The sequence below is a fragment of the Onychomys torridus genome, chromosome 1, assembly GCF_903995425.1.
Source record: "Onychomys torridus chromosome 1, mOncTor1.1, whole genome shotgun sequence".
Taxonomy (NCBI): domain Eukaryota; kingdom Metazoa; phylum Chordata; class Mammalia; order Rodentia; family Cricetidae; genus Onychomys; species Onychomys torridus.
This window is the reverse complement of record NC_050443.1, coordinates 88,577,558-88,603,741: the sequence shown is the minus strand read 5'-3', so window position 1 is coordinate 88,603,741 and position 26,184 is coordinate 88,577,558. Positions and strand designations below refer to the sequence as shown.

At 38.1% G+C, this 26,184-nt stretch overlaps 1 protein-coding gene and 1 non-coding gene across 2 annotated transcripts in view; both read left to right on the top strand.

Annotated features, from left to right (window-relative positions):
• Window positions 1-26,184, top strand: part of Sbf2 (SET binding factor 2) — a 345,635-nt gene that overhangs the window by 61,530 nt on the left and 257,921 nt on the right. Inside the window, exon 4 of the mRNA XM_036177261.1 lies at window positions 18,235-18,317. Coding sequence (XP_036033154.1) covers window positions 18,235-18,317 — 83 coding nt within the window. The remainder of the gene's footprint in view (window positions 1-18,234; window positions 18,318-26,184) is intronic.
• Window positions 8,821-8,893, top strand: Trnak-cuu. The gene has a single exon. It is a non-coding gene; the product is annotated as a tRNA-Lys (tRNA).

Here is a 26,184-nt window from a genome sequence, read left to right as displayed (position 1 = left end):
GTATGTGGATTTATGTCAGGGTCTTCAATTCAATTCCATTGATCCATGTGTCTTTTTATGTCAACACCAAGCTATTTTTATTAGTATAGCTCTATATTAGAGTTTGAAGTCAGGGATGATGATGCCTCCGGAAGTTCCTTTATTGTACAGGATTGTTTAGCTATCCTAGGTTTTTTAATTTTCCATATAAAGCTGAGTATTGTCATTTCAAAGTCTGTGAAGAATTGAATTGGGATTTTGATGGGGTTGCATTGAATCTGTAGATTGATTTTGGTAAGATTGCCATTTTTACTATGGTAATCTAGCCTATCCAAGAGCATGGGAGATCTTTCCACTTTCTGCTGTTTCTTCAGTTTCTTTCTTCAAAGACTCAAAGTTCTTGTCCTACAGGTCTTTCACTTGTTTGGTTAGAGTTACCTTAAGGTACTTTATATTATTTGTGGCTATTGTAAAGAGTATTGTTTTTCTGATTTCTTTCTCAGCCCATTTATCATTTGTGTATAGGAGGACTACTGATCTTTTTAAGTTAATCTTGTATCCTGCCACATTACTGAAGGTGTTTATTAGCTGTAGGATTTCCCTGGTAGAATTTTTGGGGTCACTTATGTATACTATCATATTATTTGCAAATAGTGAAAGTTTGACTTCTTCCTTTCCAATTTGTATCCCCTCGATCTCCTTTGGTTGTCTTATTGCCCTAGCTAGAACATTGAGTACTATATTGAATAGATATGAAGAGAGTGGACAGCCTTTTCTTGGTCCTGATTTTAATAGAATCACTTTGAGTTTCTCTCCATTTAATTTCAAGTTGGCTATTAGCTTGCTGTATATTGCTTTTATTATGGTTATGATCTCTCCAAAACTTTTTTTTTGTTTTTGTTTTTGTTTTTTTGTTTTTTTTTTTGTTTTTTTTTAGACAGAGTTTCTCTGTGTAGCTTTAGAGCCTTTCTTGGAACTCACTCTGGCCTCAAACTCACAGAGATCCACCTGCCCTGCCTCCCGAGTGCTGGGACTAAAGGCGTGTGCCACCACTGTCTAGCTCTCTAAGACCTTTATCAAGAAGGGGTGTTGGATTTTGTCAAAGGCTTTTCAGCATCTAAGGATAATGTGGGTTGTTTTTTTTTTTTTTTTTCAGTTTGTTTATATGGTGTATTACATTGACAGATTTTCCTATGTTGAACCACTCCTGCATTTTTAGGATGAAGCCTACTTGATCATGGTGGATGATTTCTTTTAAATGTGTTTTTGGATTCAGTTTGCCAGTATTTATTGAGTATTTTTGCATCAGTGTTCATGAGGGTGATTGATCTGTAACTCTCTCTCTTTGTTGCATCTTTGTGTGGCTTGGGTATCAGAGTAACTGTAGCCTTATAAAAAGAGTTTTGCAGCTGGGTGGTGGCCGCCGCACACCTTTAATCCCAGCACTCGGGAGGCAGAGCCAGGAGGATCTTTGTGAGTTCGAGGTCAGCCTGGGCTACAGAGTAAGTTCCAGGAAAGGCGCAAAACTATACAGAGAAACCCTGTCTCGAAAAACAAAAAACAAAAAACAAAACAAAACAAAACAAAAGTTTTGCAATGTTCCCTCTGTTTCTATTGTGTGGAACAATTTCAGGAGTATTGGTTTTAGCTCTTCTTTCAAATTCTAGTAGAATTCTGCACTAAAACCATCTGGCCTTGGGGTTTTCTTGGTTGGGAGACTTTTAATGACTGCTTCTATTTCCTTAGTGGATATAGGTCTATTTAAATTATTTATCTGTTCTTGATTTAATTTTGGTACGTGGTTTCTATCCATAAAATTATCTATTTCTCTCTCTCTCTCTCTCTCTCTCTCTCTCTTTCTCTCTCTTTTTGGTTTTTTGAGACAGGGTTTCTTTGTGTAGCTTTGCGCCTTTCTTGGAACTCACTCTGTAGACCAGGCTGGCCTCGAACTCACAGAGATCCGCCTGCTTCTGCCTCCTGAGTGCTGGGATTAAAGGTGTGCCCCACCAACGCCTGGCGGAATATAGGTTTTTTAAGTTTGACCTAATGATTTTCTGGATTTCCTTGTTGTCTGTTGTTACGTCTCCCTTTTCATTTCTGATTTTGTTAATTTGGATATTCTCTCTCTGCCTTTTGGTTAGTTTGGATAAGGGTTTGTCTATCTTGTTGATTTTCTCAGAGAACCAACTCTGTTTCATTAATTCTTTGTATTGTTTTCTTTGTTTCTATTTTATTGATTTTAGCCCTCAGTTTGATTATTTCCTGGTGTCTACTCCTCCTGGGTGAGTTTGCTTCTTTTTGTTCTAGAGTTTCCAGGTGTGCTGTTAAGTCACTAGTGTGAGATTTCTCCATCTTCTTTATGTAAGCATTTAGTGCTATGAACTTTCATGTTAACGCTACTTTCATTGTGTTTCTATAAGTTTGGGTACGTTGTGTATTCATTTTCATTGAATTCTAGGAAGTCTTATTATTTCTTCCTTGACCCAGTGGTGGTTAAGTTAGCATTGTTCAGTTTTCCTGAGTCTGTAGGCTTTCTGTAATTTGTGTTGTTGTTGAATTCTGACTTTAAGCCATGGTGATCTGATAAGATATGGTAGGGTATTCCAATTTTTTTGTATCTGTTGAGATTGGCTTTGTGACTGAGCATGTGGTCAATTTTAGAGAAGGTTCCTAGTGGTACTGAGAAGAAGGTATATTCTTTTGTGTTTTGGTGAAATGTCCTATTGACATTTGAGTCATAACATCTGTTACTTCCCTTATTTCTCTGTTAAGTTTCTGGCTAGCAGACCTGTCCATTGGTGAGAGTGAGGTGTTGAAGTCTACCACTATTAGTGTGTGGGGTTTGATGTGTGATTTAAGCTTTAGTACTGTTTCTTTTACAAATGTGGGTGCCCTTGAATTTGGGGTATAAATGTTTAAAATTGAGATTTTATCTTGATGGATTTTTCCAGTGATGAATAGGAAATGTCCTTTTCCATCTCTTTTTATTAATTTTGGTTTGATGTTTATTTTGTTAGATATTGGGATCGCTATACCAGCTTGTTTCTTAGGTCCATTTGATTGGAAATCTTTTCCCAACTCTTTCTGTCTTTGATGTTGAGGTGTGTTTCTTGTATGCAGCAGAAGGATGGATTCTGTTTTCACATCCATTCTGTTATAGGTGAATTGATTCTGCTGATATTAAGAGATAGTAATGACCAGTGATTGTCAATTTCTGTTATTTTTTGGTTTTGGTGGTGGTGATGGTAATGTGTGTGTGTTTCTCTTCTCTGAGATTTGCTGGTATGATATTATCTATTGCCTATGTTTTCATGGGTGCAGCTAACTTCCTTGGGTTAGAGTTTTCCTTCTAGTATTTTCTCTAGGGCTAGATTTGTGGATAGGTATTGTTTAAATCTGGATTTGTCATGGAGTATTTTGTTTTTGCCATCTATGGTGATTGAAAGTTTTGCTGGGTATAGTAGTCAGGCCTGGCATCCGTGGTCTTTTAGTGTCTGCAAAATGTCTGTCAGGACCTTCTGGCTTTCAGAGTCTCCATTGAGAAATTGGGTATAATGATAAGTTTGCCTTTATATGTTACTTGGCCTTTTTCCTTTGCACCTTTTAATATTTCTTCTTTCTTCTTTATGCTTAGTGTTTTGATTATGATGTAGAAGGGGACTTTTGTTTTTGGGCCAGTCTATTTGATGCTCTATAAGCTTTTTGTATCTTTATAGGCAAGTCCTTTTTTTAGGTTGGGAAAGTTTTCTCCTATGATTTTGTTGACTATATTTTCTGTGCCTTTGAGCAGGAATTCGCCTTCTTCTATCTTTATTATTCTTAGGTTTGGTCTTTTCATGGTGTCCAAGATTTCTGGGATGTTTTGTGTTAAGAGTCTGTTGGATTCTTTGACCAGTGGATCTTTAGCATCTGAGATTCTTTCTTTCATCTCATGTATTCTCTTGGTTATGCTTGCATCTGTAATTCCTTTTTGTTTACCCAGATTTTCCATTTCCAGAATTCCCTTGGTTTGTGTTTTCTTTATCGTTTCTATTTCAATTTTCAAATCTTGAACTGTTTGCTTCACCTGTTTGATTGTTTTTTCTTGGCTTTCTTTAAGGGATTTATTGGTTTCTTCCAATTTTTTGTTTGCCTTTTCTTTGATTTCTTTAAGGGAATTTTTCATTTCTTCTTTAAGGGCCTCTTATCATCTTCATAAAGTTATTTTAAAGATTGTTTTCTTCTGCTTCATCTACATTGGGATGTTCAGGTCTTGCTGTTGTAGAACCACTAGGTTCTGGTGTTGCCATATTGCTCTTTATGTTGTTGAATGTGTTCTTACACTGCTGTTTGCCCATCTGGGTTTGGGATAATTATAGGAACACGTGTTGATTCTTATGATGTCCTTGTTGGATGGGTCTCCCCCCCCCCCCTTTATTGTCTATTTCCTTTATTGTCTTTTGTCCTGAATTGTCAAGGGTTCTGGCGATTGGGTGATTGTTCTTTTCTCTTTCTTTCTTTCTTTCTTTCTTTCTTCCTTCCTTTTTTTTTTTGAGACAGATTTTATGTAGCTAGGAGTAGTAGGTCAAACTCACTGCATTATTGAGGGATCACCTTTAATTACTGATCCTCTTGCTGTTCTCTTCCAGATGCTGGTATTACAGGTGCTACCATTCCTGGTTTATTTGGTGCTAGGAATTGAAGTCCAGTGTGTGTTTGTGTGACACAAGCATTCTGCCAGTTACTAACAGAGTCCTTTCCCTTCCATAACCTGCTGAGCTGGGCTTCCACTGTCAGCATTTCTCTTGAACCTCTGGTCTTCAGAACTCCTACAAAAGTGGCCAATTAAACTTTGCCTGACATCCATGAACTTTTCTGAAGTTTCAAATTCTTTCATATCCACCTCCCCTCCCACTTCCCACAGGCACACACAAACTAGTTATAAAAGATCTAAAAAACCACCTGGTCACTGTAAGCAAGTGTTGCAACTCTGAGGGAAAGGTATCCTGACTGCTCAGGGGAATCAGGCAATACCTTGAGCTGCTAGGACAGCTCTGACAGCTGGAACTGCAATGGGACAGCTCAGCTCTGGAGGGAAAGGTATCCTGACTGCTCCGGGGAGTCAGGCGATACCTGCATTTGGTGTGTGGTGGGGGATGGTCTCCCTGCAGGATATAGCTATCCTGCTCCCCTACTTAAGAGGGCTTCCCAGCAGAGCTCTCCTTCTCCTGCCCAAGATGTTGCTTCTTTTGCTTCATTCTGCTAAAGGAGAAACCCCTGCACAAATGTAGCAATCTCCTTGTCTACAGAGAAAAGTTGTTACTTTTACTGCTCCCTGGTGCTCAGTCCCCTAAGGGACATCTCAGCAAAGTTCTGTTTAGCTCCACCTTTCTCATTCCCATAAGGGATGTCTCAGCAAGGTTCTTCTGTTCAGCTCAGCCTTGCTTAGCTCTTCTAAGAGAATGTCTCAGAAAGGTTTTTTTCTGCTCAGCCCACTAAGGGACATCTTAGCAAGGTTCTCCTTCTCTGCACCATCAAATGAAGATCTTCACACCCAAGACTCTTTTGAGAAAGAGATTTATTTGGGAAGGAGGAGTCCAGGAGAGTGGCTGCCTCCATAACTGAACAGGCAGGGTGATTTATATAGGTTTTCTTAGGGGGTAGAGTTTCTCCAGGGAGAAGATTTTCTGTCCAGGGATTGGTTAGTTTTGTTGGTTAGAGGCAAAGATGGCCCTAATTTCAGAGCCCAACTGTGTTTCTTTCACTGGCCTTTCTTAGCTTTTTGGCTCTAATTCGAAGGCCGGGGCATATTTCTTCCACTGGCTCTGATTCCAGGGACAAAGTGTGTTTCTTTGGCACTAGTTTCAGAGTCAGGGCATGTTTCTTTGGTTCTGTGTTCAGGGTAAAGTGTTTCTTTCACTGGCTCAGGCCCTAGATCTAAGCTGTGTTTCTTTCACTGATTCTGGGCTCCAGGGTCAGGGTGGGTTTCTTTAGCTAGCCCTTTTTCCTTATAGTCATGTTTATCACAGCAGTAGCTCCACTTGTTGATACCAATTTTCAGTTGATTGTGTCAGGCAGTTTTGTGTGTTACAGATTGTGTCATACAGCAACTGTATTATTAGTCAGGGTTCTTTAGAGAAACAGAACTGTTAGAATGAACACACACACACACACACACACACACACACACACACACACACGTTATTAAAGTGGCTTACAGGTTATGGTCTGACTGTTCTAACAATGGTTGTCTCCCAATGGAAAGTCCAAGAATCCAGTAGTTATTCAGTCCATGAGGTTGGATGTCTCAACTGGTCTTCAGTATGCACCAGAAACCAAAAGAAGTGCTAATGCCAGTGAGGGAATGGACTTCCCAGTGAGAGTGAGAACAGCAGGAAGAGAGAACAAGCTTCCTTCTTCCATATCCTTCATATAAGTTGCTGCCAGAAGTTGTGGCCCAGATTGGATCATCCCACCTCAAATGACCTGGATTTAAGGTGCATCTTCCTACCTCAAATGATTCAATCAAGAATAACCCTTCATAGGTGTATTCAGCTGCTTGGGTTTTTGGTTAATTACAGATGTAGTCAAGTTGACAACCAAGAATAGCCATCACAGCAGTTTTAAGAGAGAAAGGGCTTATTTTTGCTCAAAGTTTGAGGGTGCAGTCCATGAAGTCAGAGCCAGAGAAGCTTGAGGTGTCTGGTCATATTACATCCATAGTTAGAAAGCTGAGAGTAATGAATGGGTGCTATCCACAGTTAAGGTGAGTCTTCTCACTTTGGTTAACCTTACAAGTATGTTCAGGGGCTCATCTCCAAAGTGATGGTAGGATCCTATCAGTATGCTCAAAATTAGGGCATATGCTACACCTGCAGATAGTTTTGAGTTGTATATAAAATAAATCCTATGTTATTCAAGGTAAAGATGTACCCCAATCCCACTCCAGGGATGGCTTCCTCCCTCCATCTAGACTCAGAAGAAAGAAGCCCTGGAAGGAAATAGGACTCTTGAGCCATCTCTTTAGAGCCCACTGCTCCTTTTCAGCACATATACCTGCTACTGTTTCTTTTACTTATGAATTAAGCATTTTGTTATGAAAAGTTTAGGTGTACTCTTTAATCCTTTGGTTAGGTCACTATCTCAGTTACTTTTTTTATTGCTGTGACAAAACATCATGGTTATAAAAGAAAACATTTAATTGGGGGCGATTGGTGTAATTATTAAGGCTACTTCACGTAGTTAAAAGGGAGGTTTATTTTGTGGGGTAACTTACAAATGAAGGGGTAGGTTGTAGGGTCTGGCAAAGGTATGGCGCAGTCTGGCGGTGTTCTCTGGAGAACTCTGCTCAGTCTACCTCCTGTGTCCAGCATCCCAGAACCAAGAGAGAGACCTCCTCTCGATCCTGGGTCTTCCACTTCCTCCTCTGCCCTGCCTTGTGGGCGTGACCATTACTGAAGCCTCAATGGGGGTTGGAACTTCCAGGCCAATGCTGCTGGCATGGCTACCTACTACATCTCCCCCTTCTGTCTAAATAAGAAAGTTCTAACCTAATACAAGCCTATATACAAAGAGATGGTTATCAAATATTGTCCAGGAGTAATGAGGGATAATGACCTAGATAAGTTGGAATTATAATAAGTGCAAACAATATCAAGCAAAAAACACATAGTAAAATCCAGGGAAGTCTAGAGCATGGGTAGGTGGCATGTTACAAAGATCATTCCAAAAGGTGTCCTATCCTAAAGAACCTGAGTCTAATACTTAATATATTCTATCTAAGATATTATATATGTATATATACTAAGTTATAACTATAAATGCTAATATTCAACCTCATCAAAGACCTGAGAAGGAATATAATAATACCTGAGAAATGGGAGAAGGATGCAAGCAACTTTCGAGAGTCTTGCAAGAGTAGACAAGAGACAGCTGGCAGCCTGGACAGTCAGCTAATGTTTCTCAGCATTGTTGGTGCATTCAAATTGGCTACAGGCCTAGAGTATCTGACAGACCATTTTCAGAAGCAGGAATTCTGAAAGACCATCTTACTCTGTCTTGGCAAAGTATAGTGGTCGCTTTCCTTGTGTCCCGCTTGTCCAGAAAGGACAGCATTTGTACTGTCAGCAGTTGAGGCAAGGGCAGTTCTTTGCCCAGTAGGCCATTTTGTGCCAAGAAAACAAACTTCCAAATGGAAATGTCTTAGAAGCCCAACATTCTCTTGGGATCAAATTGGTTCTGCCAGGAGCAATTGTGTCTCACGTCAACAGAATTCTAAGTTATTTAAATGCCATATTCTCTAGGTCCATGAAGTGTTTGAAGATTACCTGTCCATCTGACCTATGTATTTATAAATCTGGATAACCTAACTAACATAATTATAGAGATGACAAGCATAGGTGACAATAACTCTGTAAGTCTTATCTACCCAAACAACCTAAGGACTAAGGCTTCCTATAAATAAGGCAAACAGTCTGTAAGCAAATGTACAGTAAAAGGACAATGACTTTAAATTGTGACAATACACAAAATATCTTTAACAGAGGTAGGAATGTATAGTGCAATATGATAATAATCCTAAATATATATCAGTATATAGAATATCTTAAACAGAAGTAGAACATACATATAGTATGACAGATATAAATTCACATTTGTATCAATATACAAATATTTCAAATAAGAGGAAAAATATGTGTACAATATAACAAACATACTTCTGTATTTGTATCAATATACAAATGATCTTAAATAGGAATATAAAAAGTTTATATTTGTATCAACATATAAGAATTCATAACAGTGCAAAGGCTGCTATATTACTAAATTTGTTTACTAATGTATATGATAGTCTATGAACCAGCCCGGCTAGCTCAGTTGGTAGAGCATGAGACTCTTAATCTCAGGGTCATGGGTTCGAGCCCCACGTTGGGCGCCAGATATTGGTGTAATTATTAAGGCCACTCCACGTAGTTAAAAGGGAGGTTTATTTTGTGGGGTAACTTACAAATGAAGGGATAGGTTGTAGGGTCTGGCAAAGGTATGGCGCAGTCTGGCGGTGTTCTCTGGAGAACTCTGCTCGGTCTACCTCTTGCGTCCAGCGTCCCAGAACCAAGAGAGAGACCTCCTCTCGATCCTGGGTCTTCCACTTCCTCCTCTGCCCCGCCTTGTGGGTGTGACCATTACTGAAGACTCAATGGGGGTTGGAACTTCCAGGCCAGTGCTGGGATGGCTACCCACTACAGGGGGCTCATGCTTCTTGAGAGTTATAGGCCACGACCATTATGATGAGGAGCATGGCTACAGGAAGGCAGGCATGGCACTGGACCAGTAGCTAAGAGCTTACATCTAATCCACAAGCAGGAGGCAAAGAGATAGACAGTGGGGTGGGGGAAACTAATTGGGAATGACTGAAATTTTGAAACCTCAAAGCCCACCCCTAGTGACACAGCTTCACCAACAAAGCCATACCCTCCTAATCTTTCCCAAATAGTTCTACCAAATGGGGACAGGCATTCCAGTATCTGAGCTTATGGAGGTCATTCTCATTCAAACTACTACAGTCACCAAGAACCTGGAACTCTGACTGGTTATGCACATTCTGATTAAAAAAATAGTCTTAGTAGTTTTATTGAAATAAATTAAAAAGTAAAATAAAGAGTGAGGAGAGTAGGAGGAGGGATGAGAGGGGGATCTGTGATTGGTATGTAAAATGAATAAAAATTTTTTTTAATTAAAAGTAAAATAAAAAGGCAGGTGTAGTTGGTTTTTTCACTCATTGGGGGCCTACTACCCAGTTCCCAAGTAAATACATGGAGGCTTATTCTTACTTATGAATGCCCAGCTTTAGCTTGGCTTGTTTCTAGCTAGCTTTTCTTAACTTAAATTATCCCATTTACCTTTTGCCTCTGGGCTTTTACCTTTATTCTGTATACTTTTCTTTTTATTCCATGTCTGGCTGTGTAGCTGGCCCCTCTCATCCTCCTCTCCTTTTCCTCTCTTCTTTTCTTGTTCCTTTTTCTCTTCTCGTTCTTCTATTTATTCTGTCTGCCTGGCAGCCCTGCCTATCCCTCTCCTGCCTAGCTATTGGTCATTCAGCTCTTTATTAGACCAATCAGGTGTTTTAGACAGGCAAAGTGACACAGCTTCACAGAGTTAAACAAATGTAGCCCAAAAGAAGCAACATATCTGTGCATCATTAAACAAATATTCCATAGCATAAACAGATGTAACACATCTTAAAATAACATTCCACAACAGACAGGCTAAAAGGATGGCTTATCAGGTAAATGTGCTTGCCACCAATCCCGATGAGCTGAAGAGAGCCTCAGTGAGGGATTGTCTGTGTCAGATTGGCCTATATGCTTGTCTCTAGGGAATTTCTTGAGAAGTTTTCTTGAGAAGGGAAAACCTACCCACGGTGGGTGGTACCATTCTCTAGGCAACGAATCCTGAACTAAATAAGGAGTGAAAAAAGAGATCTGAACATGAGCATGTATGCATTCATTGCTCTCTGTTTCTGATGGTGGATGCAATATGATCAACTTCCTGAAGCTGACTTCCCTGCTATAATGGACTTGTTACCTGGAACTGTGAGCTAAAAGAAATCCTTTCTTCCTGATAGTTTTTATCAGGATATTTTATTGCAGTAACACAAATGGAGCCAAGACATCTACCATAATTTCTGGGTCCATAGCTGCAAAAACTTCTGGATCTCTAAGAATTTTATTGAGCCCAGGCATTCTTGCCATTATAGGCATGCCTCCTCCCATTCCAGGCATTCCTCCAAGAAAATTACTGGGCTTCCCCTTAGGAAAGCCTCCTGGAAAAGAGCCATACTGAACTCCTGATTACCATCTGGCTGCTTCCTGCCTTTGAACTTTTTAATGCTCCTAAGTTCTTTTATGTCCTTTTTATTCTTTCTTTGATTACTTTCTTTTTCTTTTCCTTTTCCTTTTTCTTTTCTTTTCTTTCCTCCTCCTCCTCCTCCTCCTCCTCCTCCTCCTCCTTCTTCTTTCTTTGGTTTTTCGAGACAGGGTTTCTCTGTAGTTTTGGAGGCTGTCCTGGAAACTCGCTTTGTAGACCAGGCTGGCCCCGAACTCACAGAGATCCATCTGCCTCTGCCTCCCCAGTGCTGGGATTACAGGTGTGCACCACCACCGCCCGGCTTTCTTTGATTTTTTTTACTTTATGTTTTCATTCATACTATTTTCATGCTCAGCAGTGTTTTGGGCATGCAGTTGAAATTATTTCAGCTTTGTACTGGCACCTTACCTTTAACCTAGTTCATAAGCAAAGACAAGAGCATGAGTTGCTTCCCTCAGTGGCCAGAAATGTATGGCTGAGTTGAGTCATGAGTTATTTCAGTTGGCTCCAATGCAATATCAGATGGCAGTGTTTGGGATTTGATTAAGATATTAGCTCTTGACAGTAGAATAGCCAGGTGAACATCTAGCTTGATAGCATCTGAGCAGTATGTCACCACCTACCTATTGGTGACTTCCTGTTACTATCACTTAGGGTTTCAGTGGCATTTCTTCTCCTTTTAAAATATTTACTTGATCCACCATCTTGTTATCTCTACATTTTTATCTACCATTGTTTTTTAGGACTATCAATATGTTTTGTTTAATTATGGCCTGATTGTCAGTTTCTAAATCACATTCCTCACTTTGTCATTTCTTCTTTTCAGTATCTTTTTTTCCTCAATATTTTCTTAGTTCACTTTATGCAGAACAGGGCATTATTTTACCTTCCATACTCTGCTCTCACTTCCTCAAGAAATGCAGCTCCTTGATGTGCACAACACACTTAAATTCTGCTTACACATTTACATGAAGGCTGTGTATTAGTTGGGGTTCTTTAGAGGACCAAAACTGATTGCATATATAGTTAAAAGAGTATTTATTAGATTGGCTTATATTGTACACAGAGTATTCTAACAATCACTGTCTCACACCAGAGAGTCTGAGAATCCAATAGCTAATCTATGAGGCTGGGTGTCTCAGCAGTCCCAATTTGGTGATGAAGGCTTGAAGGATTTCTGGAGAGATGCTGCCTTCCCATGTTGGGACCTTGCAGAAGGGGTTCTAATACACTCAGAGGAATCAGCAGTGGCAGGGAACAGGGTAGCAGAATACTCCAGTGAGAGTAAAGGCTTAACAAACAAGAAACAAAATTCTTGGAGCTGGAGATACTCCAGTGGTCAAGGGTACCTGCCGTTCTCCTAGAATTTGGATCCCATACCCATATCTTGTGGGTCACAACTGCCTGTAACTCCAACTCCAGGGGATCTGATACCCTCTTTTGGACTCTGCAAGCACCTGCACATACATGTTATGCAACTCCCTCCCCCCCCAAATCTTAAAAGAAAAAAGAGATGGCAGAAATCCTTTTCTCTTTCATTCTCATTTATCTGGGCTGCCACCCAAACGGTGCTGCCTACAGTTACGGTTAGTTCTCACATCAGTTCAGGCAATCAAAACTATCTGACAGGAATGCCCACATGGAGGCTTTCTGATTCTAGGTTGTGTCAAGGTGACAAAACTAACCATTGCAGGCTGGTAAGAGCTCATTGAGTGAGAGTTCATGATTGGAGGCAGTAGATGTGGGTCCTGCTCAGGTTGCCAAATTTTAGCTCCTAATTCAGCATGATTACTAGAAGGGGCCACTGCCAACATGAATAATAGATAAGAACCTCTTCCTCAGGCTCTTTTCTCTAAGTTTTTATACATGTGACTACATATCTATCAATACATTATCTTTATTGTAATAGTTTTATAGTAAGTCTTGTAGTTAGATAGTCCTGGTTTAGTTTTTAAAAATATTTTTGGCTATTTAAACCTATTGCAATTTCATAAAAGTGTTAGAATCAACTCTTTAATCTTTAAAAAAAATCCTAATTTATTTCATTTTAATTAATCAATTTATTTATCTTGTGGTGCCAGTGATTGAATCCAGGTTCTTGCATGTTCTAGACAAGCACTCAACCACTGAATTGTGTCTCCTGCCTCCTACTGAAAATTTGATTAGGAATTCATTGATTGAATCATTGTTTTGGATGGGACAAATTGTTACCTTTATTGCATCCAGTCTTCCAGTTCATTTGCAAACTATCTTTACTTAGACTTGATTATTTACCTATTTATGTATTTATTTATTTATTTGGTGTCTATGGTATATGCATGTTTATGGGGTACACTTGCCTGTGTGTGCACCGAAGCCGGAGGTTGACTTTGGGTTTTCTGGCTGTGTCCTTTTGCCTTCTCAGGGACAGAGTATGTCACTGAGCTTGCAGCTTGCTATTTCCTTCTTTCCTTTGTACATCACACAAAGCCCTGCATATAGTGTTTGCTGAATAAGTGAATTATTCTATTCTGTTTTCCAGATTTGTCTTCTTCCCATTAAACCCTTTGTTGCTTTTTTTTAAATCACAAAACTTGCTAGCTTTTTTAAAAAAATTGATATTTATTTTTTAAAATGATATATTTATTTTATTTTATATGTATGAATGTTTGCCTTTCCTGTATATGTGGCCTGGTGCTTGTGGAGACCAGAAGGCATTAAATCCTAGAACTGGGAGTTAACAGGTCGTTATGAGCTGCCATGAGGGTACTGGGACTGAACCTAGGTCTTCTATAAGAGGAGCAAGTGCTCCTTAAGTACCAAGTCATTGCTCCTGCCTCCAAAGCTGATAGTTTATACTGCAACTCCAGTTATGATAATTACTTTCTGTGACATCTCATTGTTTTATGTGTGTGGTGCATATATGTATATTTGTGTGTATACATGTGTGCACACATACATGTGGAGGCCAGAAGTTGACACCCCAAATCTTTCTCAATTATCCTTCACTATATATTTTTTTGTTTTGAGACAGGTCTCTCACTCAACCTGAATGAGGTTAAGGTTAGCCAGCAAGCACCAGGGATGGCCCCCTGTCTTTACCTCCCCAGTGCTAGGATTACAGGCATGCGCTATCACACTTGGATTTCTACACGGGGGCTGGACATTTGAACTTCATTTGTCCTTTTTTGTATTGGCTCAAAAATATGTCCTTTTGCCTTGGGTCTTCCCTGATATATCTTCTTCTATATACAACAACTCTTCAGATATTTGAACAAAGTTATCGTGTATTGCTAACCTTTCTTTTTAAGATTTTTAAAAAATAGATCATCATTTTATGTAATTGTTTCCAGTTTGAGGGAGTTTGATTTAAGAAGGTGCCTCTTACTGTGTGGTTTAGTTTGTACTCCAGTGACAAAAATACAGAGCTGTACTAGGTTAAGTAATGGAGAAGTATTTTAAGTATAGCTTAGCTGTTTGCTGAGAGATGCCATGGTGCTTTCAGAATTTAGTGAAGCTAGAGCCTGGAGAGCTATGCAGTCTTTTTCTGATGACATTTGTTTTCTTTCTACATGTCTGTGCTGCTCCCTTGACAAATCTCTGCCTATATAGAATGCTTCTCATTCTGTTATATGCCTGTACTTTCCCATGTAAACTCCTGTGGTTGCCTGAGGTCTGTTTTTTCTTTTTCTTTAGTGCTGGAGAGTGAAGCCAGGGACTTACATATACATATTAAGCAAGTGCTCTTCTGAGTTCTATCACCTGCTCATACATGAATTTATTGAGCAAATCTTTTTTGGTGGTCTTGTTATTTAAACAAAACAACAAAAATGAAACAGGCTTGTTGTGTAGCCATTGTTGTGTAGCACTGGCTGGCCTGGACTGTGCAATGTAGACCAGGCTGGTTTTGAGTTCAGGAAAATCTGCCTCCCTCTGCCTCCAACAACAAGGATTAAAGGTGTATTCCATCACACCTAGCCCAAATCTTTTTGTAATTAATTTTTTGAGAATTTTATATGAGGACTGTGTTTATATCATTTCCACTCCTTTCTTTCCCATCAGTTCTTCCTGTCTCCCCACTTCCTTTAACGAGGAATCTTATTACATCTTTTTAGCTATACCTTTTCTTTAATGTGATTTTTGTTGTTACAAATTTTCTAGAAGAGGAATCTGATTGTCTAGTATAACTTTTATATCCAGGTAGTGCTAGTTGTAAATTTCTTGACAGTTTATAGGTACCCTTACATATCTAGTAGTACTATTAATGTATACAACAGATATCTTACTAAGTACCTAATATATGCCAGAGGCTATGGGTAAGCATCTGAGCAAAGACACTTAAATTATTTCTATCATTCTAGTAAAGTGAGACATACAAAAAACAGTAACCATAGTAACATGTTAGTGAATTCTCAGGCTAAGTGATGAATGGTATAAGCTTGTGTTCCTGAACACAAATACTGCCCTTCATAGATATAGGTAGATGGACATAATTGGTATCCTACAGTTAACCACTGCTCTGTTCAGGCAGCTATATCACAGTGGAAGATAATGTAGTGAATTATATGTTAGAATAGCATTTTCAAAGTTTAAGGTTTTGTAACCAAGCAGAATACATATGCATTTTAAGCATATAGAAGGCACTCAGTTATTTTATCAACTGTTAAAAATCAAGGAATACCAAATATATTTTTTTTTATGGAGCAGAGTATTAATTTCCAACCCAGTTAGTCCCTATTCATTGTTCAGTTCATCTTCCTCATAGCCACTAGCATCTCCATACCTTAATATTTGGTAGCCATAGAGGGTGTTTGGTACCTTTAAGGTCATCTGTTAAGGCTAGAATTGCTACTTTGCCAAGGGTTGAGGGCTATTCAGTGTATCTTGTGATACTTGGTAATCTTTGTGGCTGGCCTGCATATCCCCACAGCTCTACAGGACCCTGTAGCAGGGATCTTAAAAGTTCTTACTAATAAAAACAAACCTGAGGCCAGTTATTGGGGTCAACGCTGGAAGATCAGAGAAGCAGAACAAGCCACAGCTACCTCACCTCACCAGTTCCTCAGGTGATCCTGTTTCCTCAGGCTGGAAGCTTCTGAGTCCTCATCCCAATGGCTCTCAGCTGAACTGTGCTGCTCCAAAGCTTGAATGCTAAACCAGCCAAATGCTCTAGTTTCTGGTCTTCACGCCTTATATACCTTTCTACTTTCTGCCATCACTCCCTGGGATTAAAGGCGTGTGTCTCCATGCTGGCTGTATCTTTGAACATACAGAGATCCGCCTAGCTCTGCCTCCCAAGTGCTGGGATTAAAGGCGTGTTACCACCACCGCCCAACTGCTGCTATGGCTTGCTCTGACTCATTTTCTCGCCACCATTTCTGGCTCTGTTCTAGTGGCTGTCTGTTCTCTGACCCCAGATAAATTTATTAGGGTGCACAATATTGTGGGGAACACAATACCACCACAGGACCCAAATGAAAGAGGTTTACCAAACAACGTAAGAGAAGGAAAACAGTCTGAAGCTGTACTATGTCCCTTTTTCTAAGTTTGTTTTGGGTAGTTTGTCTAGTATACATTCATAATCTTTTATAGAAGACCATCTCAAACACTCTGTTGTCTTCTTGAGCTCCTCTTCTTTGATTCCTTTAAAGGATATGCGGACTCCTTTGATCATCATAGTTCTTGAATTCTTGATAGGAAGGAAGAAGGAGCTGGAAAGGAAAGCGCAAAGGCCTAGATAAATGGCAGCTTCCCCCGTTCCATTTTATCTGGGTACAGTATTTGTCTGCTAAGTACTACTTCACTCCTGGAGTGCTTAGTCTTCTTATTTAATAGGTAGGCCACGTAGGAGGTACTTCTGCATTTACTTTAATTGACATGAACTACTTCTTTTGTGGACATAAAATAGAAATCTGTCAAACAGTCTTAAAAAATGTCATCTCAAATTTTCCAACACAATCAGTGCTACCATATAGTGGTTATCACAACTTAAATATAAACTTGGGAAGTCAGTTTAAACATTCAGAATAACTCATAAAATCAAACAGAAATAAAAACAAATATTTATTTACCTTTTATAGGTACATCATTAAATTCCTCAAAATCTGTTAGTAACAGCAATTTTCATATTTGCTATTTGAAAAACAAATCTTTATTGCTCTTTCTATTTATTGAGGTGGGATAAGTTTCCTTGTGTAGCTCTAGTTGGCCTTGAACTTGTAATCTTCCTGCCTTGGCTTCAGAAATGCTGTGATTACAGGCAGTTACTGCTATACCTGGCTTCTTTATATATTTTGTTTAGAATAAAAGATCATTTTCCCATTTTGATTTATACTTCCTAACTGAATTATTTCTGTCTTCAAGTAATAACAAGTCTTACCAGTCATAAATCACATTTTAATGTGCATTTATAAATGTGTCAGCATTTCAAACTAAGCCATCATGTTATTGAAACATTATATATTATGAAATCAGTAAATAATACGTTCCTTCTGGAGAGGTTTTGAAAATCATACTCTACCAAGGAGGAACTTTTCTCTTTCAAATTGGACATAATTAAAACAAACTAGTATTAATTAACCACTAATTAATTAGCCTTGCAATGCTGGCCATTGAACCAGAGCTATAGCAAAAAGTAGGGTTTAGGGATAGGGCTCAGTGAGATAGTACTTGACTAGCATGTGGGAATCACCCAGGTTCAATTACCCAGGACTTGGGGGAGAGGATATAAAAATCATCGTAGATCTAATATGTATTTTATATTTCCAGTTGTCTTACAGATTATATCCCTAAAGTTCAATTTTAAGTTGATCCATTCTTTGATATCACAGGCTAGTTTTATAACAACTGATGTATAGTATAGATCTGTGGTTTTCAGTCCTGGAATTTGACAATATCTGGAAATATTCCATTCTTGGTTGTAATAACTTCCTTGGGAAGATGGTAAGTGGTGTGTTCCAGTGAGTTGACACTGAGGATGCTGATAAAAATATCACAATGCTCAAGTGCCAATCCACTCACCTAACACATTTAAGAATTACCCAGCCCAAGATGTCAGTAGTATTGATACTGAGAACTTTCCTAAATGATGGTGAGGTCTTAAAAATGAACACATAATAGTACTTGCAACCTATACTTGAAATTTGGTGCTAACTGTACAATTTTCATTTGTCAGTTAAAATTACTTTCTTTATTGGTACATGGATGGCTGTCACTAATGTCTGGATTTCAGGGGCTTTCAACTTTGATTAACTTTCAGTGAATCTCTAACAGTCCATGCTAGGGTAGGGATTGTCTGTTATTTCAGAAAACTTAAGAAATGTTTACTTTATCAATTTATTCAAATATTCTTTTGGAAATAAATAGTATAATGAATATTCATTTGGGTTTTTATAGTGTCTTATAAGTGATTCATTTTGATTTTATCAACAGGACCAGAAGGTCTGGGGAAAATAATTCAGAGATTCCCACAGCAGGACTGGGATGATACGCCTTTCCCGCAGGGAATTGAATTGGTAAGTTGGTGGCATTTATCCTGATGTCCTCCTTTAAAAAAACTTGCTACATTTTAGCCTGTACTATAGTACTTTTCCTATTTTTGTATACTATTGTTAGAAATAATTGATTATATGAATTATGGAATGTCTGTTATGCTATTCTTTTTTCCCTATTTAGAGTTCTTGCAAGCATTACAGACTAAAGATCTTTATGTATCCAGAAGCAGAAGAATTCCTCTGATTCTTTTTAAAAAAAAGTTGGGTTACAGAGATTCATGAGCCACTATCTGGGTGCTGGGATCAAACCTAGGTCTTTTGCAAAGCAGGTAGTGCTCTGAGTATCTCTCCAGACCCTGAAGTGTTTCTTTTCTGATTAGCATGGATATCCATTAGGAACAAAACATGTTGAAATTTTTAAGTTTTCTTATCCTAGCTAAAGACTCTCAACTTCACTGAATGCTTAGTTTTGCTTCCTATAATGTACCCCAGTGTAAAGTACTATGGTTTTGTATATGGATAGAGAAGGTGACTCTTAGATTTTGGCTTTGAAAATGAGAACAGAATGTAAGGACCCAAGGAAAGTGACTTTTGGAGAGCTCCTTGCACTCCCTTCTCTTCTCTCCCACATGCCTCCACAAGGCAATAATGGCTACTATAGGAATAACCTGGCATGTGTACTGTAAATGTTTCCAGACTGTTTCAGCATCCTTTGTAGTAGTGACCAAAAGGGGAAATTTGGGAGTCTTGATAGAATTTTCTGTGAGTTTCTGCCTTTGTTCACATGAAAATATAGATTATAGAAATAGCTGTAGTTTTGCAGTATGAATGATGAATCCCTTCACAAGTTTCTAGAACAACAAACATATAATATGGTAGGCTAAAGAGAGTGTGGATTGGGGTAGTGATTTTGCTAGGACCACGAAAGGATATTCTTTATATTTTATAAATCAATAGGACAGATAATCTGTGATGCCTGTGGTATTTTTTTCTAGCAGTAATGGAGAAACAAACTTACTTTACTATTTAGTAAGTGGATTTTATTTTCTTTGTATGACAGGTAGTACTATGTTCAAGTGTCAGTACAATGACAGGTAGGGTTGTGTACTATTAATTTAGTGGAATGGTGGTATCATAGGTAAACAGAACTTAGTTTTCTATGTGACTTCTTGGCTGATTCTAGGCATAGCATTTAAAAACTTTGGAAACTAGTTAATACTTTAGGAATATCTAACATATTGCATGTGCATGCCTCAGTGCTCATGTGGAGGTCAGAGGGCAGCTTTTCTGGAGTCAATTCTCTCCTTCTCCCTTGATTTGGAGGCAGGGCCTTGTTTCTTGTAGCTGCTGGACTGCATACTCCAAGCTTTTTGGCTCTTGAGCTTCTTGCCAATTTTCCTATCTCAGCCTCCATCTCATAGTCATGTGCTGTGATTGTAAATGTGTGCCACGGCATCTGGCTTTTTATCTAGGTTCTAGGGATCAAACTCAGGTCTTCTGGCTTACGTGGCAAGCACTTTTACCCACTGAGCCATCTCCACAGCCTCACAGTTTTTTTATTCTTTAAAATTTTCCATACTTAATAGAAACTTTGATTTGTTAGTGCCTGTACTTTGTCACTTACAAAGTAAATTTAACTTATAAATATTGAAGCTCATTTTAAAAACTCAATAAATTACTATTAATTTTTAGTGTTTTAAACTGTTGTCTTATGCTATCTATCCTTGCATAAATTAGGTATACAATTCTGTATATGAATAGCAGTAACTTGGATACCTGATACACTGTGTGATTGTAACTCTAATAGTGTCAAAAAGAAAGATGTCAAAGTCGGGTGGTGGTGGCACATGCCTTTAATCCCAGCACTCGGGAGGCAGAGGCAGGTGGATCTCTGTGAGTTTGAGGCCCTTCTGGGCAACAGAGTGAGTTCCAGGAAAGGCACAAAGCTACACAGAGAAACCCTGTCTCAAAAAACCGGAAAAAAAAAAAAAATGTCAAAAGTGATCTGCTTGGTTTCTAAGCAGTTTGTTATGATAGTCTCTTTCCTGGTGATACACATGAAAAACACTTCATGCATTTTCTAAGGCAGAATAACTTGGAGCATATAACATTAAGGTTACTGTCTAATAGTTATAATAATTGGAGGAACTCATGAGAACTAGATGATTGGTGGTAGTGTATTAATTTACAAATAAGTAAGCTGAGGCTGAGGAAGTTTACATGATTTCAGTGAAGTCTAACAGGTAGGATGCAGCAAAGCCAGTACTCAGTTCTAGTCTTTTGTTATTAGTTTCAGTCAAGACATGGTGTCCTGGAGGCGACTTTTTTGTTTTTTGTTTTTTGTTTTTTGTTTTTGTTTTTGTTTTTTTTGAGACAGGATTTCTTTGTGTAACAGTCCTGGCTGTTGCTGGAGCTTGCTCCGTAGACCAGGCTGGCCTTGAACCTACAGAGATCCATTTGCCTCCCAAGTGCTAGAGTTAAAGGAGTGCACCACCACTGTACAGTTGGAAGTGACATTTTAAAACTATGGTAGTATTTGTTCTCTAGTGGAAATATAGACTCTGAAAGATAACTGCTCAAGAAGAAAAAGAGGTTTATTTAGCTCCTGGCTTTGGAAATTGAAAGTCTGAACAGAATAAACAGTCCCTGTAGTGTGGCGTGCTATAGTGGGAGTACATACAAGAGCAAGCAATAGGTAGAGAGTGAATGGGGCGAGGTCCTCTGTTTTTATAACAACTCTCCCATAAGAACTACAGGGGATCCTATGAGAAATATCTCTTTCCTCCAGTGACCTTTATAAAGATTTTCTGCCCTACTTCTTTTTTCTTTGGGGGGGGGGGGTTTCGAGACAGGGTTTCTCTGTGTAGCTTTGTGCCTTTCCTAGAACTTGCTTTGTAGACCAGGCTGGCCTCGAACTCATAGAGATCCACATGGCTCTGCCTCCTGAGTGCTGGGATTAAAGGCGTGTACCACCGCCGCCTGGCTTTTTTTTTTTTTTTTTTTTTAAAGCTGAGGATTGAACCCAGGGCCTTGTGCTTGCCAGACAAGCACTCTACCACTGAGCTAAATCCCCAACCCCTGTCCTACTTCTTAAAAATTTTACAACTACCTTCCAGACCAGGTCTTAATTCATAGTGAATCCTTGGGGGGAAGCCAGATTATATCCAAAACATATCTCATGCTGTCGGATAGAAACCAACTTTACTTATCTTATTTGAGGACAAATATGGGATCAGAAAACATATATTTAAATTGATTTTTGTTGTTACCACTACCTCTCAGGCAACACATACATGGTGTACTTAAATTCTAAATGAAGGATCACATGTATAACCTGAACACTAAACTTTGTAATTTGCAGAGAAGGGTTTTACACGTTTACTTACAAATAAATTAAATCTCAGATGTAGAGAATGCTGAATTTATTCTTTTCCTTTTTACATAAAGAATTTGCCTTCTTCTGTGTAGAGATGATGAACTTGGATAGATTTAAAAATAAAAATATGAAAATAAGCTAAACCAAACATAATAACTACTTTTCCAGTTCTGGGATATTTTTGTCTTCTCTTGTGCTTTTTAGGTATGCACAAAGCCACAGACAGTCGTATAAATAAAATTGAAAGTTAATTTTAGTAACTATATTTCAAAGAACATTAGAGAATTGTTTTTCAGGGGCAATCTATGGCTAACAATCTATTTAGAAATATAGGAACAAATATTTTTATTGGCTAGGTCTTGCACATAAGGAGACTAGCATTGTTTGGCACTAGCTCCTTTTTAAGATGCCTTGTCTCTGAAGTTGATCTTTTGTGCTATAATTCATAAAAGTCACTGTAATAGTCATAGAAAGCTTTTAGTGAGGCATCTGTAATGGATCTCATTTTCCTTGAGGATTAAATTAAAGTGTTTGAAAAAATTGGAGCTTGAAAAGTAAGCAATCAAATTTTCTAAATTTGAACTTGTAAAGAAATTATTTTAGTAATTTAAATTATCTGCCAGTGATTTGATTGTCTAATATAAATTTGGTGTTCAATAAGTTTGCATTGAAGTAAAGAGAAATAAAAATCCATATTCAGTATTCTGAAGATATAACATAGGAGAAGTAGACAAGTTGATGCCCCTTTGGGGCAAAGGAGCAAGTTACAAATACCATCTAAATATCTGTATATTAAATGTTGTTGGCCAGGGAACTGAGTGAAGAAAGTATATAAGCAAATTTCAACTTTCTCTTCTTATTCTGAAGAAATATGCATGACAAGAGAATGAGAACTTAATATATCCCAGAATTAGAGTTTACTAAGATTGGGAGTTCAAACTTCTTTGTCCAAGAAGATATAGTGCAGTAGGTAGACATATATAAGTTCTTGCATGTAGGTATAAAGCTAGCTATGTAAGTCATTATTTAGAATAAAAAATAGGTAGATAATATGACCAACAAAGAGGTTTGAGAAATACAGGAAACAGCTTTAAAGAATTACAAAATATAGTCTATTGCATCTAAACCATGTGTGTTAAGGGTGGATGCTAGGTGATAAATGTACTATTAAATGTAATACAGGTTTTTTTTTTTTATGTGAAATACATGTAGAAGGATACTTGATTCTCTTACAGAGTCAAGGTACAGACATAGGAATTTTGCTGTAAAGTGGGAAGACATGGCTTTAAAACACAATGAGTATAAACAATTTTAGAAGTTTACTATTATTATTATTATTATTATTATTATTATTATTATGTGTATATGTGTCTGTATATCTGTGTGTGACTACGTATACATGAGAACAGATGCCCTTGGAAGCCATCGATGTCAGATCTCCTGAAGCTGGTGTTATAGGCAATAGTTATAAGCAATTGTTCTAGGAACTGAACTCGTCGAGTCCTTTGAAAGAGCACTCTTAACAACTGAGTCACCTTTCAAGCCCTCATGGCAACTATTAAAACAACAGAAAATGCCAGGCAGTGGTGGCGCATGCCTTTAATCCCAGCATTTGGGAGGAAGAGGCAGGTAGATCTCTGTGAGTTCGAAGCCAGCCAGGTCTACAGAGCTGGTTCCAGGACAGCTAAAGCTACACAAACCCTGTCTCAAACCCAACCACCCCCCAAAAAAATCCCAAGAAAATAAGAAGTGTCAGCTTAGGAAATTGAAATCCTTGTGCACTGTTGATGGGAATGTAAGATGATGCCAATACTATGGAAAACAGTTTAGCAGTTCTTCAGTAAAGTAAAATTACTCTGTGGCCCAACAGTTTCATTTCTAGGTATATTCAAAAGAACTGAAAGCAAGGAATCAGGGATCAGGTATTTGTACTCACATGTCCATAGCAGTGTTGTTCACAATAGCCAAAAAGTGAAAGAAACTTTAAGTGCCAGAGGCAGATGGATAAATGAACATTTAATAATAGTACATTCAATGGAATGTTATTCAGTTACAAAAAGGGAGGAAATTTTGATTAAAAACATCAATTGACCTTGAAAACATTATGCTGTGGGATCAAGAGTAAGCCACTAAAAGACAAATACTCTATAATTGCATTTACAGGTGGCATTTAGAGGAGCCAAATTTATACAATCAGAAAGTAAAATGAAGGTTTCCAGTAAGTAAGAAAAGGTGAAAATTGTTTGTAGTTACAGATTTTCATCTTGGCAAAATTGAAAAGAGTTCTGGAAATTGTTTGCCCAATAATGTAGGTGCACCTACCACTACTAAACTATAAATGTGAAAATGGCTCAGGTAGTTGGTTTTATGTTACATGTTTTACTAGCTGTTTTTTAAAAAAATACATGATGTAGAGTTTTATCTATAGACCTAAGATAATATCAACCACAGTATAAGAAATTGAAGACATAATTAGTTAGGGTTTCTGTTGCTGTGAAGAGACACCATAACTATGGCAACTCTTATAAAGAAAAACATTTAATTGTGGTGGTGGCTTACAGTTCAGAGGTTTAGTCCATTATCATAATGGCAGGAAGTATGGTGGCATGCAGGCAGGCATGGTACTGGAGAAGGAGCTAGGAGTTCTACATCTTGTTCCCACAGGCAGCAGGAAGAAACCAAGATCTACTAGGCCTGACTTGAGCTCCTAAGACCTCAAAGCCCACCCTCAGTGACACACTTCCTCCAACAAGGTCACACTTCAACAAGGCTACGCCTTTTAATAATACCACTTCCTGTGAGCCTGTGGGGGCTGTTTTCTTTCACACCATAACAATAGCAAATGGTCAAACAGTTTGTAAAGGCGAGAACAAAACTGTTTATACTACCTTGTTTCAAGACACATTGTAAAGGTTCATAATCAGCAAGGTGTGGTATTGGCTTAAGGATAGACAAGTGTTAATAGATCAGGGAACAGTATAAATGGATTTCAACAGAGATTCCAGGAGTAATGTGGTTGTGGAAGAGACAGCACAGATAAATGCTAGTACAACTGGTTGTCCATCTGAACAATTAATCTTGATCTGTTTTTATACTTATAGAGAAATCAATTTAAAATCTGTGGTAAAACATCTTTGTGACCATTTAAAAAGTTAGGTCAGGATTTTTAAAGTAGAACACCTAAAACATGACAATGATAATTCTTTGATGTAGTTGAAAACTCCTGAAAAATATAATATACACTATGGTGATTAATCAGATAAGATGAAGCCTTATTTTGTTTTGTAAGTTTCTCATGGTCCTGTAAATTCTCTGGACCTTGAACCTTCTATATTTTGCCATGAGAAGGAGGGCATCAGAAGCAAAAGGGGACACAGAACACTTTATCAGCAGCTCACTAAGAATGCAGAGACAAATTTTCTAAGGAGCTAACATCATCTGCCTGATACCAGACCTTCTGCAAGTTGGAATTTTGGGTGTATCACTGCTGTATATGGTGGCAACTTAGTTGTTAAAAACATATGTGAAATACTTTGTAATATGAAAGAAAGCACTCTGGCAATTTATGTATCTGTTATACTGTGTTCATGTATAGACATCATTTGCTTACAAGAGGCACTGGCTGTTCAGAGAGAGTATGGATTCTTTCGTTCATATACACTATTTCCATAGATCTACCTAGTGATATTTTTATACTTCTTAGTACCCCAGCTCCCCTTTATGCTTTGTCTGGTAAAGGTATTTGGTGATCCAGACATACTGTTCACTGTGTATGCTTCCTTTTTTGTTGGGGTTTGTATTGCTATTTGAAGATTCATATGCAACATTTTTAGTTATGGATATTGAAGTTTATAGTTATTTGCTTATAAGGTGACTGACTTAAGTACTTAGAATGTGTTGATTTAAGAAAAAGAAGTATTTGGTGGCCTCTAGTGGTGGCACTTAAGTGTCTGAAAAGTCACTGATATCAATATACAGATTTCTTAGGGAGGAGCACTAAAGTGCAGAATAAACACATAACTACATTTATTGGAACAAATTTTTGTTTTTGAGAACTTAAAATTTATGAGTCAGTTAAAAATTTATCAGTGTTGTGGCTATATTTGTTACAATGATCATTAATTAATGATCATTACTGGAATCCTTTTCAAGAAAAAGCTTGGAATTACCCTCCCTCTCTCACTCCCTTATTTTCTTCCCATATTTTCCGTAAGATTTTGCTTTGTATTCTAGACTGGCTTTTAACTTTAAATCTTCCTGCTTCCGCTTGCTCAGTGGTGGGATTGCAGGTGTGCACTAGCCTGCTGGGCTTCACATGCATCTTAATTGGGAAGTATGTCTATGTAGATTGTACTTCATGTTTGGTATTTATTACATTGCATTTCAATGATGGGGTTGATGGGGACAATTTCTGAAACCTTAAATATATTGCAAGCTATAAAGAGGCATAATATCATATATTAATCATAAAATTGATCAGTCCTTCATAGAGTTTACACCCTTAAATGGCTA